Here is a 10,871-nt window from a genome sequence, read left to right as displayed (position 1 = left end):
TCCCCATTGGGGAGATGGTGGTGGGGTATAAATGAAGATGATGATGATGATGAATATTATTATTATTACTCCACTATATTGGCCACTCCTTTGTAATAGTCATGTGCAAGGCTGAAATGTGAAACCAGTGACACCCTTTTAACCAAACTCTGAATGAAGATTCCCCTGCTTTAGCGGAGTGCTGATTTGGAGAGCAACTATTACGGCAGATGATGTCTCAAAGGCCATGGGCAATGTCAAACTGCAATCCCTTGCCAAAAGCCGCCATGCCTTGCAAGGCGAAACCGTACATTTTTATAGAGAAAACAGAGCTGACAAATTTGAATTTCCTGCTCCAGTCCCCCTTGCTGGCTTCACACTGATTGGATGGAGTCATCAGCTGGAGGAGAGGCATAGCTGGCTCAGGTGCACCTCAGCCAATTGGTGAGCCAGTGCCGCTTTGGGCTTTTGGCCAATGGGAAGGAAGGAGGCGGTCCAGTTGGGAAACAATGAAAAGGTGAATGGATTAAGTGACCTACTGTTTGTATAATTGCTGGCAGTCCTCAAGCTGGCTCCTTTTATTGTTTTGAGTGCTTGAAATATACATCTTTGTCTGACCTGAAAGTCAGGCCCTTTGTAGTCCTTGGGTCTGGGATATGGTTCCATTGATGGTATCTGTTTGTGGTATCGGCCGGAGGAATGGAAACAAAGGAAGAGGCAGTGGGGACATCAAAATCTTCCATCAGCAGAATGTCCCCTACTGTGAGGAGTGATTGAATCTGCCATGGGGCACATCCTCCAGATGGGCTAACTTGGGTTACTCTGAGGTCTGAGGGATAATGTCTAATTGTCCATGCAAGAGTTTCTGCTGAGTCCTTTTGTTTAGGGGCTTTTCTGGCCCAGGAGGGGAGAGGAAATCTCCTGGGGCCCATGTGTGGCTGAGTTCATGAAAAGGTGACATTTCATATTTTAGACAGACATATAAAGGGGTCATAGGGTATACATTCATATAGAGGGGGAAAAGAAACCATACCAGCCCATCCCACCCACCAAAGTCCATTCAAAGTCATAGTGAGAGTTCATGAGGTTTGGAAAGAAAATGTTCCCAAAAAGTCCAAAAAGTTTGCCAAAGTAGACATAAGTCCAGTAAAAGCCTGCAAAGTTCATGAAATTAAGAGGGAAGGTCTTTTTGAGTTCATTGGGTTCATCCTAGGATTATTACAAGCGCTTAGGGTCGAGGTCCATTCATTGGAGTGAAGAAAACTATAAATCCCATCTCGTCAAGGGGCCAGGATGGCCTGTCTGCTTCCCGGAGGGGGGGTCCCAAGGAGTGACTGCAGCAGGTTCCCCCGGTCACCAGGCTTCTTTGACATCAACGAGACGGCCGCAGCAACAATGTGGTAGCAAAGAGCCATGGATCACACTCAGCTGATCTCTACATGGAGTTTGGGGTAAAAACGGTTATTCCCAGAGCGTAGGAGTCCAGAATGCAAAAAGCAAGATAGCAGTTAGTCTTAGAATTAGTCTAGAACAGTGGTTCTCAACCTGGGGTCCCCAGATGTTTTTGGCCTTCAACTCCCAGAAATCCTAACAGCTGGTAAACTGGCTGGGATTTCTGGGAGTTGTAGGCCAAAAACATCTGGAGACCCCAGGTTGAGAACCACTGGTCTAGGAGAAAAATGACACCGGTTTGGAAGCAATCCGTTGACCCGTGGATACAGGGGCCCAATGGGTTTCCGTATCCACGGTTCAGAGGAATGCAGTTTCGGCCTCCCCAGGATGCTGGAAACATATCCTGGGCAAGCCAGCAGCTGCCTGCAGCTCAGGAAAGGGAAAGTTCATGCTGGAGAGATATAGAGTCAGTAAAGGACACAATGTATCACTATGGAGAGGAAAAAGTTACAATTTAAAGATACTTTATTGGGAGATTTGTTACAATGATAGGACAAGGGGAGGAAAGCGCCCGTACCTCGGGAAGTCTGACTTGGCCACGGTAGTCCACGCTCTGGTTACATCCTGCTTAGACTACTGCAATGCTCTCTACGTGGGGTTGCCCTTGAAGACGGCCCGGAAGCTTCAACTGGTCCAGCGTGCGGCAGCCATGTTACTAACAGGAGCGGGACGCAGGGAGCATACAACGCCCTTGTTGTACCAGCTCCACTGGCTGCCGATTTGCTACCGGGCTCAATTCAAGGTGCTGGCGTTGGCCTATAAAGCCCTAAACGGTTTCGGCCCAAGATTCCTATCTGACCGCATCTCGGCCTATGAGCCCACGAGGACTTTGAGATCGTCCGGGGAGGCCCTGCTCTCGATTCCGCCTGCCTCACATGCACGCCTGGCGGGGATGAGAGACAGGGCCTTCTCGGTGGTGGCTCCTCGGCTGTGGAACACCCTTCCCATGGACATCAGACTGGCGCCCTCCCTTATGACATTCCGCAAGAAACTAAAGACGTGGCTGTTCGAGAAGGCATTTGAACAAGAAGTGCAATAATTGGCAATGACGACAGGAATGGAACAACGGAAAACGATATTGGATTGTGGCTTAACGATGAGACGACGCAAATGCCTTTTTTGTATTTTTGTATTATTGATATTGAGATCGTTGATGTTTGTTGATGACGATGTTTTGATATAGTGTCCAGAGGAGGGCGACTAAAATGATCAAGGGTCTGGAGAACAAGCCCTATGAGGAGCGGCTTAGGGAACTGGGCATGTTTAGCCTGAAGAAGAGAAGGCTGAGAGGAGATATGATAGCCATGTATAAATATGTGAGAGGAAGCCACAGGGAGGAGGGAGCAAGCTTGTTTTCTGCTTCCTTGGAGACCAGGACGTGGAACAATGGCTTCAAACCACAAGAGAGGAGATTCCATCTGAACATGAGGAAGAACTTCCTGACTGTGAGAGCCGTTCAGCAGTGGAACTCTCTGCCCCGGAGTGTGGTGGAGGCTCCTTCTTTGGAAGCTTTTAAGCAGAGGCTGGATGGCCATCTGTCAGGGGTGATTTGAATGCAATATTCCTGCTTCTTGGCAGAATGGGGTTGGACTAGATGGCCCAGGAGGTCTCTTCCAACTCTTTGATTCTATGATTCTATGATTTTATGCTAGTTGTTGTTAGATTATGTCTTGTAATTTGCACCTTGTTCTCTACATGTTGTACACCGCTGTGAGTCGCCCCTGGGCTGAGAACAGCAATCTATAAGCACAGTAAATAAATAAATAAATAAAATAAAGCAAAGCAAAGCAAGGCAAAAGAAGATCTTTCACTTGAAGCTGCTGCTGTGGCCACTTTCCCAGCGATGCTGGCCCAGTTGGGCAACCAGGAACTGCGGAACTCCCTGCTGCAGGTCATATCAGCTTAAAGGCAGGGGCTCTCTGCTGCTCACCATCAGGAGGTGGCAGCAGGCTTGTTTTCTGCTGCCCTGGAAACAATGGAAGAATGGCTTTGGTTCCAGGGCTTTTGAGCTATGCTCTTCTCTCCTCCTTCCAATGTAACGCTGGGCAAGGAAGGGTTAAAGGGAGGGAGTGTAGTTCCCAGAGAGGCAGGGAGGAAGTGGCCTCCTTAGACCCACCTTTCTGTCCCTCTAGGAACCAAACTCGCTCCCCTTAATCCTTCTTTGCCTGATGGGAGAGGGGAGTTGGCTCCTTTGGTCTCTCCCTCCTCCTCCTCTTCCTTTGTACCCTATCTCATTTCATCTTCTCCTTCTTCCTCTCCTTCAGGTGAGTCTTCTTCCCAGGCCTTCTCCAAAGGGCTGAAGAAGGACTGAAGCCCAAAAGGTAATAGTATGAAAGCTGGGTCTGGAAGCTCTGAGCCTTACGCTGTTTGCGCTTCGCTCCTTTGGGAGTGCTGTTTGTGCAACGCAGAGTAGAACACAGATATTATAGAAGGAATTTAAATGTTGTTTAATGGTAAAATCCTTACCCGAACCCTAACTCTTACCCCAAACTTTACCCTAACCCGAAGTCTAACCCTTAACCCTAACCCCAAACCTTATTGTAAACCTTATCCTAACCCTCCCACGGAAAACGCAACGTTGGTGGACAGGAAAAGAGATTTAAAGATGGGCTCAAAGCCAACCTTAAAAACTCCGGCATAGACACTGAGAACTGGGAAGCCCTGGCCCTTGACCGCTCCAGCTGGAGGTCAGCTGTGACCAGCAGTGCTGCAGAATTTGAAGAGGCACAAATTGAGGGTGAAAGGGAGAAATGTGCCAAGAGGAAGACGTGTCAAGCCAACCCCGACCCGCACCGCCTTCCACCTAGAAACCAATGGCCTCACTGCGGAAGAAGATGCAGATCAAGAATAGGGCTCCACAGCCACCTACAGACTCACAAGAATTCTGATCCTGGAACACTATCCTACTCGGCCAACGAGGGATCGCCTAAGTAAGTAACCCTCCCCTCCTTTCTATCCTTCCACCAAACTACAAAGTATATTCCCACCCTCAGTGTGCTGCTCTCCCCTTTCCTTATTCACAACCACCATTGTGGAATGTACATAATGCTTAGAGCTTCCGGACCCAGCTATCATACTATCACTGCCCAGAACACCTGGAGGGAGGGCCGGAGTGGGCCCAGTGGGTTTGAGGGTCATCAGAATCTCCAAGGGTGGGACCCTTAGGAGGAGAGAGAGGTAGGCAGAGAGAGGCCAATGGCTTTCCCCTGCCAAGCCACTCACCTGCCTGCCTGGGTCCTCTTTTCCCCCCTTAAGTTTTTATTAGGCACTAGCCATCCCCTGCCAGGCATTGCTGTGGCCCAGTCTGGTGATCTGGAAAATAAAATAATGAGTAAGTGTTGGTTTATAATACTTGTAATTTCTTTATGCTTGTGGGTAAACAGTGGTCCATACCTTAGTCACCTCCAGATTGGATTACTGTATTGCACTCTACGTTGGTACAACAGGAGGCAGCCAAGTTACTAACCGGTGCTTCTTCCAGGGAGCGGTCAACCCTCCTGTTTAAGGAGCTCCACTGGCTGCCATTCATTTTCCGGTCCCAATTCAAGGATGTAGATGTAGTTCATGCAGCCCTGGAGACATGCCCCAACGTTGGCAGTCTTTAGGAGGAGCCTGAAAACGTGGTTGTTCCAGTGTGCTTTCCCAGAATAAGGAGAACTCTCAGCAATATGTCCTCACAATGCACTTTAAGACTGACTTAGGATGGACTGTGCTCCCTCATTTCTCTCCGAAAAGTCCTATACTAGTTATATTTTACCTTGTTCACATCAGCATATTTTCAATTTTAATCTATTACATTTGGCCTGACCATTTTTAAAATTGTTTATGACTATGGTATAGACTCTTGATCCCTGGACTTTGTTTATTGAACATTCAGTGTGGTTTGGGACTGAATTGAGAGCTCAATGGGAGGCCAGGTGGGTCTGGAGGCTGGAGAAGCAGAGGCCCCAGTGGAAGGAGGGCCCAGCATTACCTGGCTCTTAAATAAAGGGCCTTTTTTTCACTCTCGAAGAAAAAGCCTCCCAAAGCCCATTGTCTAATTGTGCATTTCTTTCACAGAAGATATATGATTGTTGGCTGGGAATTTCGGAGTAGAGCCTGTTGTGGGATTTCTTTCCTTTGAGAGAAGAAGTTGGAAAAGCATCTTGAATCCAATTTGCTTCTTCATCAAACTGTGGTTGCAATATGGAGAGACCCGACTCACCTGGACCTCAAGTAGGCATAGCCCCCGGGAACAGTGGGGAATCCTGGGAAAGAACTATGCAGGCATTCCTGGATGAGCACACACAGCGCCAGCGCTTCAGGCAGTCCTCCTTCCAAAAGGGCGAGGGCCCCAGAGAGGTTTGCAGCCGCCTCCACTCTCTCTGCCGCCAGTGGCTGAAGCCAGAGCAACACACCAAGGCGGAGATGCTGGACCTGGTGATCCTGGAGCAGTTCCTGAGCATCCTGCCCCCAGAGATGGGGAGCTGGGTCCGAGAGTGTGGGGCAGAGACCTCTTCCCAGGCGGTGGCCCTGGCGGAAGGCTTCCTCCTGAGTCAGGCAGAGGACAGGAAGCAGGAAGGACAGGTGAGAGCATTGCCTCTTGGCTTCACTCACCTTGGGACTGATGGATAGATTAAACATACTTCCTGCCTTTCCTCCAAGGTGGGACCGATGTGCAGGAGAAGCCAGTCTCCCACTCGCTCAGCTTGCTCTGCCCCTCCTGCTTTCTCCTCCATATCCACTGTAAGTTCAGTTGCTGCTCTGTTCAAATATGTTGATCTCAGATATACTATTGGAAATCATGGCATAAAATCCAATAATTTTAGTCAAATATTAAGGGTTTTTAAAGGTTTAGTATGTTAAATGTATGATTTGTTTTGTTTAAGGTGCTGTTTGATTTGTTATGTTATCCTCAGCATTGAATGTTTGGCACTGTGTTTTATTTTCTTTTAAGCCACCCTGAGTCCCCTTGATGAGATAGGATAGGCTATAAATAAAGGATTATTATTATTATTAATATTATTATTATTCTATTGTTTCAAGCTGGTTTGCCATCTCATAGTTATCTATATAAATAAAAATATAATGTTCATTTGTGGGATTAACAGAACTCAAAAACCAGTGGGCGAATTGACACCAAATTTGGACGGCATACACCTAACAACCCAATGTATGTCCTTCACTCATAAAAATACTGAAAAACACAGCAGAAGGGACTTTAAAGCCCCAAAAAACTAAATGATGAAAAGCTAAATGACAATACAGAAAAAAGGGAATAAAGAGGGAGGGGAGAGAAGAAAGAAAGAGGGAAAGAAGGAAAGAAAGAAGGAAAAGGAGAAGGAAGCATGGAAGCAAAGGGAGAAGGAAGGAATGAAAGAGGTAGAGAAGGAAGGAAGGCGAGAAAGAGGGAGGGAAAGAAAAAGGGGGAAGGAAGGAAAGTTAGAAAAGGAAGGAAGGAGAGAAGGAAAGAAAAAAGGGAGCGAAGGAAGGGGGAAGATGTAGAGAAAGAGGGAGAGAAGGAAAGAGAGACAGCAGAAGAGAAAGAAAAAGGGGAAAGGAAGGAAAGAGATAGAGAAGGAAGGAAGAAGAGAAGGAAAGACTGGAAGGAAGGAAAGAAAGAGGGAATGAAGGAAGGAGGGAAAGGAGAGAAAGAGGGAAGGTTGGCCACAGCAATGTGTGGCGGGTACAGCTAGTTCTTTTTAAAAAGTCCATGCAGTTTCTGCACGTCGGTCTGTGATATTATTGAACTTTCTCCATACTATTTCTAAAATTCTCTGTTCTCTTACAGACCCAAAACAACTGCTTGGAAGTCCAGTCTAATATCCATGCATTAGAGAAACCTCCATCGGACACCACCCAGAGTCTCAGGCCGAAGCAGCTCAAGCAGGAAGGAGATGGGGCTGCAGCCTTGCAGGGTAAGAAGGATTGTTTGTTGATATATGTATTGTGTATTATGTTTTTTATGCTTTTAAACTGTATACTGCCGATTGTTATATTTTGTTGTAAACCGCGCTGAGTCGCCGGCTAGGCTGAGAAGCAGCGGTATACAAGTATAGCAAATAAATAAATAAATAAATAAATAAATAAACCATTTATTTATTATTTTATTTATTATTTGAACTTAAATGCCGCCACTCCCCTGGGACTCGGAGCGGCTTAGAAAAGGAAGGAGGAGAGAAGGAAAGAAAAAAGGGAGCGAAGGAAGGGGGAAGATGTAGAGAAAGAGGGAGAGAAGGAAAGAGAGAAGGAAGTAAAGAGAGACAGAGGTGTTTGGGTTTTTTATGCCAGTGTAATATTCCCCTTTGGAGGGATTGGAGCACATCCACAGTTTGAGCTTGAGAAGGTGCATCTGCAAGATCATTTGGCCTTGAGATGGGTATATATCTCAAACTCCCATCCTTTGTGTGATGTCTGTTTTATGTACTTCAATATGAATTTTATAGAAACGCAGTTTTAATGTAGATGTTTTAAGGAAATACGTATATTTGTTGAATTTTTGCAATGTTAATGGTTTTTAAATTGTGTCTTAACTTGCCTCAAGCTGCAAGGAGAGACAGATAAGAAATAAAGTTGTTGTTGTTGTTGTTGTTGTTGTTGTTAGAAACATAACAAGATTAGTACACAGCAAACAAGGTCACTATGCTGGCTGTTGTATTGGATCACAGGTCGGACACTTCCCAATTGTCTAGGACTGTGTGATGTCTCAGTGTATAATGTGTGCAGATCCCAGTAGGGTGGCCTTGTGCAGCTGACAGATGGTAATTTTGTCAGTGTCAATTGTGTTTAAGTGCAGGCCAAGATCTTTAGGCACTGCACCCAGTGTGCTGATCACCACTGGGACCACCTTTACTGGCTTGTGCCAGAGTCTTTGCAGTTCGATCTTTAAATTCTCATATCGTGTCAGCTTTTCCAGTTGTTTCTCTTCAATCCTGCTGTTGCCTGGGATTGCAACATCAATTATTGCAACATCGACAAATTGTTTTGAATGCCATTTTCCTGCTTCTTGGCAGGGGGTTTGACTGGATGGCCCATGAGGTCCCTTCCAACTCTATGATTCTATGATCCATACTTGGTTTTTTACCATGATCATGAGGCCAGGAGTATTGTTCTTCAGAACTCTGTCAGTCTGTCCCAGAGTAGATTGACGTGTTCATTTTTGTAACTTTTACAGGCTTGTGGTCCCACCAGTTATTTGTCGCAAGCTGATGGTATTTGTGGCACAAGTTCCAATGAATCATCTGAGCAACGATGTTATGCCTCTGCTTGTAGTCAGTCTGCGCAATCTTCTTGCAGCAGCTGAGGATGTGATCTATTGTTTCATCTGCTTCCTTGCAGAGTCTACACTTGGGATTATTATTATTATTATTATTATTATTATTATTATTTGTAGACATTTGGTTGCAAAACGTCTAATTTGAGTGTGATTTGCAGTTTTCTTTCTTATAATACTTCTACATTAGCTTAAAGATGAATTGAACTGAAAATTCAGCCCTTCAGTATCTTCTCAGGTGGGAACCAAAGGTCAGATGAGCCCTGAAACCGAGCTGGAAGGCAAACAGACTACAAAGAATCACTTTAGTCAATTGTAATATCAAACCCAGTACTAGTTTAAATCTAACCTATTCACAGCACTGAGATAAAAAGTCCTAAAGTCCCCAATTTTACATATTCCTGGGCTGAAGAATGCCCCTGTGTTCATATGATCATTTCTTAATACCTTTCTTTACGGGACTGTAATTGTCACCTCTGAGACATGTTTATGTGTTCAGCTTTCCACATCTTGTTCTCTCTCTCTCAGGGGCTGAAATGATTTTGTGGCCGAATCCTCAGTCGTTTCTTCCCCTTTGTGATGGAGTGGAAGTGAATCAGGTAAGCAGAAGGATTCCTGGGAGAGGAGGACGGGAGCTGCCTGGGGGTCATTGGTCCCAGGCTCAATCATCTAACATCTCGGGAAACAGACAACATTGAATGCATTTTCTTAGAAGTGAGATATTGAAGGCAGAATTGCAAACAGTGCCAAGAAAGAGGGGGGAAATTAAGAGAAGTCTAAACAGACCAGAATGTCCAAAGAACATTCAAGTGAGCTAAGATTTAAAAGGGAAATGTACAAGAAATGGAAAGGGGGGGGGGTCACCAAAAAAGATAATTCAAATGACTAACCAACATGAGTAGGGAAAAGGTCTCACAACCTAAAGCAGAAAATGAGCTCAGGCTTGCCGGAGAGGTTAGAATAATAATAATAATAATAATAATAATAATAATAATAATAATAATGGTTGTGTCAGTAGAAGAAGAAAAAACGAGGGAATGATAGGGCCTATGCATGGAGAAGGTAGTGAATGCTAACAGGAGATACTGAAAAGGGAGAACGTTGCCTCAGTCTTCTCCGAAAAGGGAATTAGTATTCTACTTGAGCAAGATGGAGCAGGTGAGGTAATAGGGGAAATGCAACCCAAAATAGGTAAAAAAGGATTACCTGGCCACTCTAAATGAATCCAAGTCTCCAGGATCACATGAACTACATCCAAGACTCCTGAAGGAACTAGCAGAAGTTGTTTTGGAACCACTATTTAAAATTCTTGGAGAACGGGAGAAATCCCAGCAGAGTGGAGAAGGCAAATGATATCGCTGTCTTCAAGAAAGGACAAAGGGTGCTCACCTGATGATATTGTATTATTGTTTTAATTACTGTTTATGTACTGTTTTAATTAATGCTTTATGTATTTTAATTATGTTGCATTATTGTAATTGTTTATATGAAGCGGCATTGAATAGTTGCCTAATGTAAGCTGCCCTGAGTCCCCCTTTAGGGGTAGAGAAGAGACAGGGTAGAAATACCATAAATAAATAAATCCATCGCCTGTGCCACTAGTGGGGACGAGCGACAGGGCCTTCTCAGTGGTGGCTCCTCAGCTATGAAACTCCCTCCCCAACGAAATTAGATCAGCACCCTCCTAGCCTTCAGAAAAAAAGTAAAAACTTGGCTATGAGACCAAGCTTTTGGGGCAGTAAGCAATACAAGGGATGATCAGGGTTATGTGAAATAGATACTGATATTGATATTTGGCAATTGATATTTGATATTGATATTAGTCCATCCTCCAGGAAATAAAGCCCGAGTGCTCACTGGAGGGAAAGATACTAGAGACAAAGTTGAAGTACTTTGGCCACATCATGAGGAGACAGGAAAGCCTAGAGAAGACAATTATGCTGGGGAAAGTGGAAGGCAAAAGGAAGAGGGGCCGACCAAGGGCAAGATGGATGGATGGCATCCTTGAAGTGACTGGACTGACCTTGAGGGAGCTGGGGGTGGTAACAGCCGACAGAGAGCTCTGGCGTGGGCTGGTCCATGAGGTCACGAAGAGTCGGAGACGACTGAATGAATGAACAACAACATTGATATTTGGAACAGCCCTGGACTAGGATTGTTGGATTATGTAATTTTAACATTTATATTA

General features: G+C 45.2%; 1 protein-coding gene across 1 annotated transcript in view; it reads left to right on the top strand.

Moving 5' to 3' along the window:
* LOC132766117 (zinc finger protein 345-like) overlaps positions 1–10,871 on the top strand; it is a 29,397-nt gene that overhangs the window by 13,265 nt on the left and 5,261 nt on the right. The window contains exons 1-4 of the mRNA XM_067465274.1: positions 3,556–3,695; positions 5,491–5,997; positions 7,202–7,328; positions 9,212–9,282. Of these exons, the coding sequence (XP_067321375.1) occupies positions 5,617–5,997; positions 7,202–7,328; positions 9,212–9,282 (579 nt within the window). The 5' untranslated portion in view covers positions 3,556–3,695; positions 5,491–5,616. Of the gene's footprint in view, positions 3,696–5,490; positions 5,998–7,201; positions 7,329–9,211; positions 9,283–10,871 lie in introns of the transcript that reaches the window.

Source organism: Anolis sagrei, chromosome 2 (assembly GCF_037176765.1).
Source record: "Anolis sagrei isolate rAnoSag1 chromosome 2, rAnoSag1.mat, whole genome shotgun sequence".
NCBI lineage: Eukaryota > Metazoa > Chordata > Lepidosauria > Squamata > Dactyloidae > Anolis > Anolis sagrei.
This window is presented reverse-complemented; position numbering and strand designations above follow the sequence as displayed.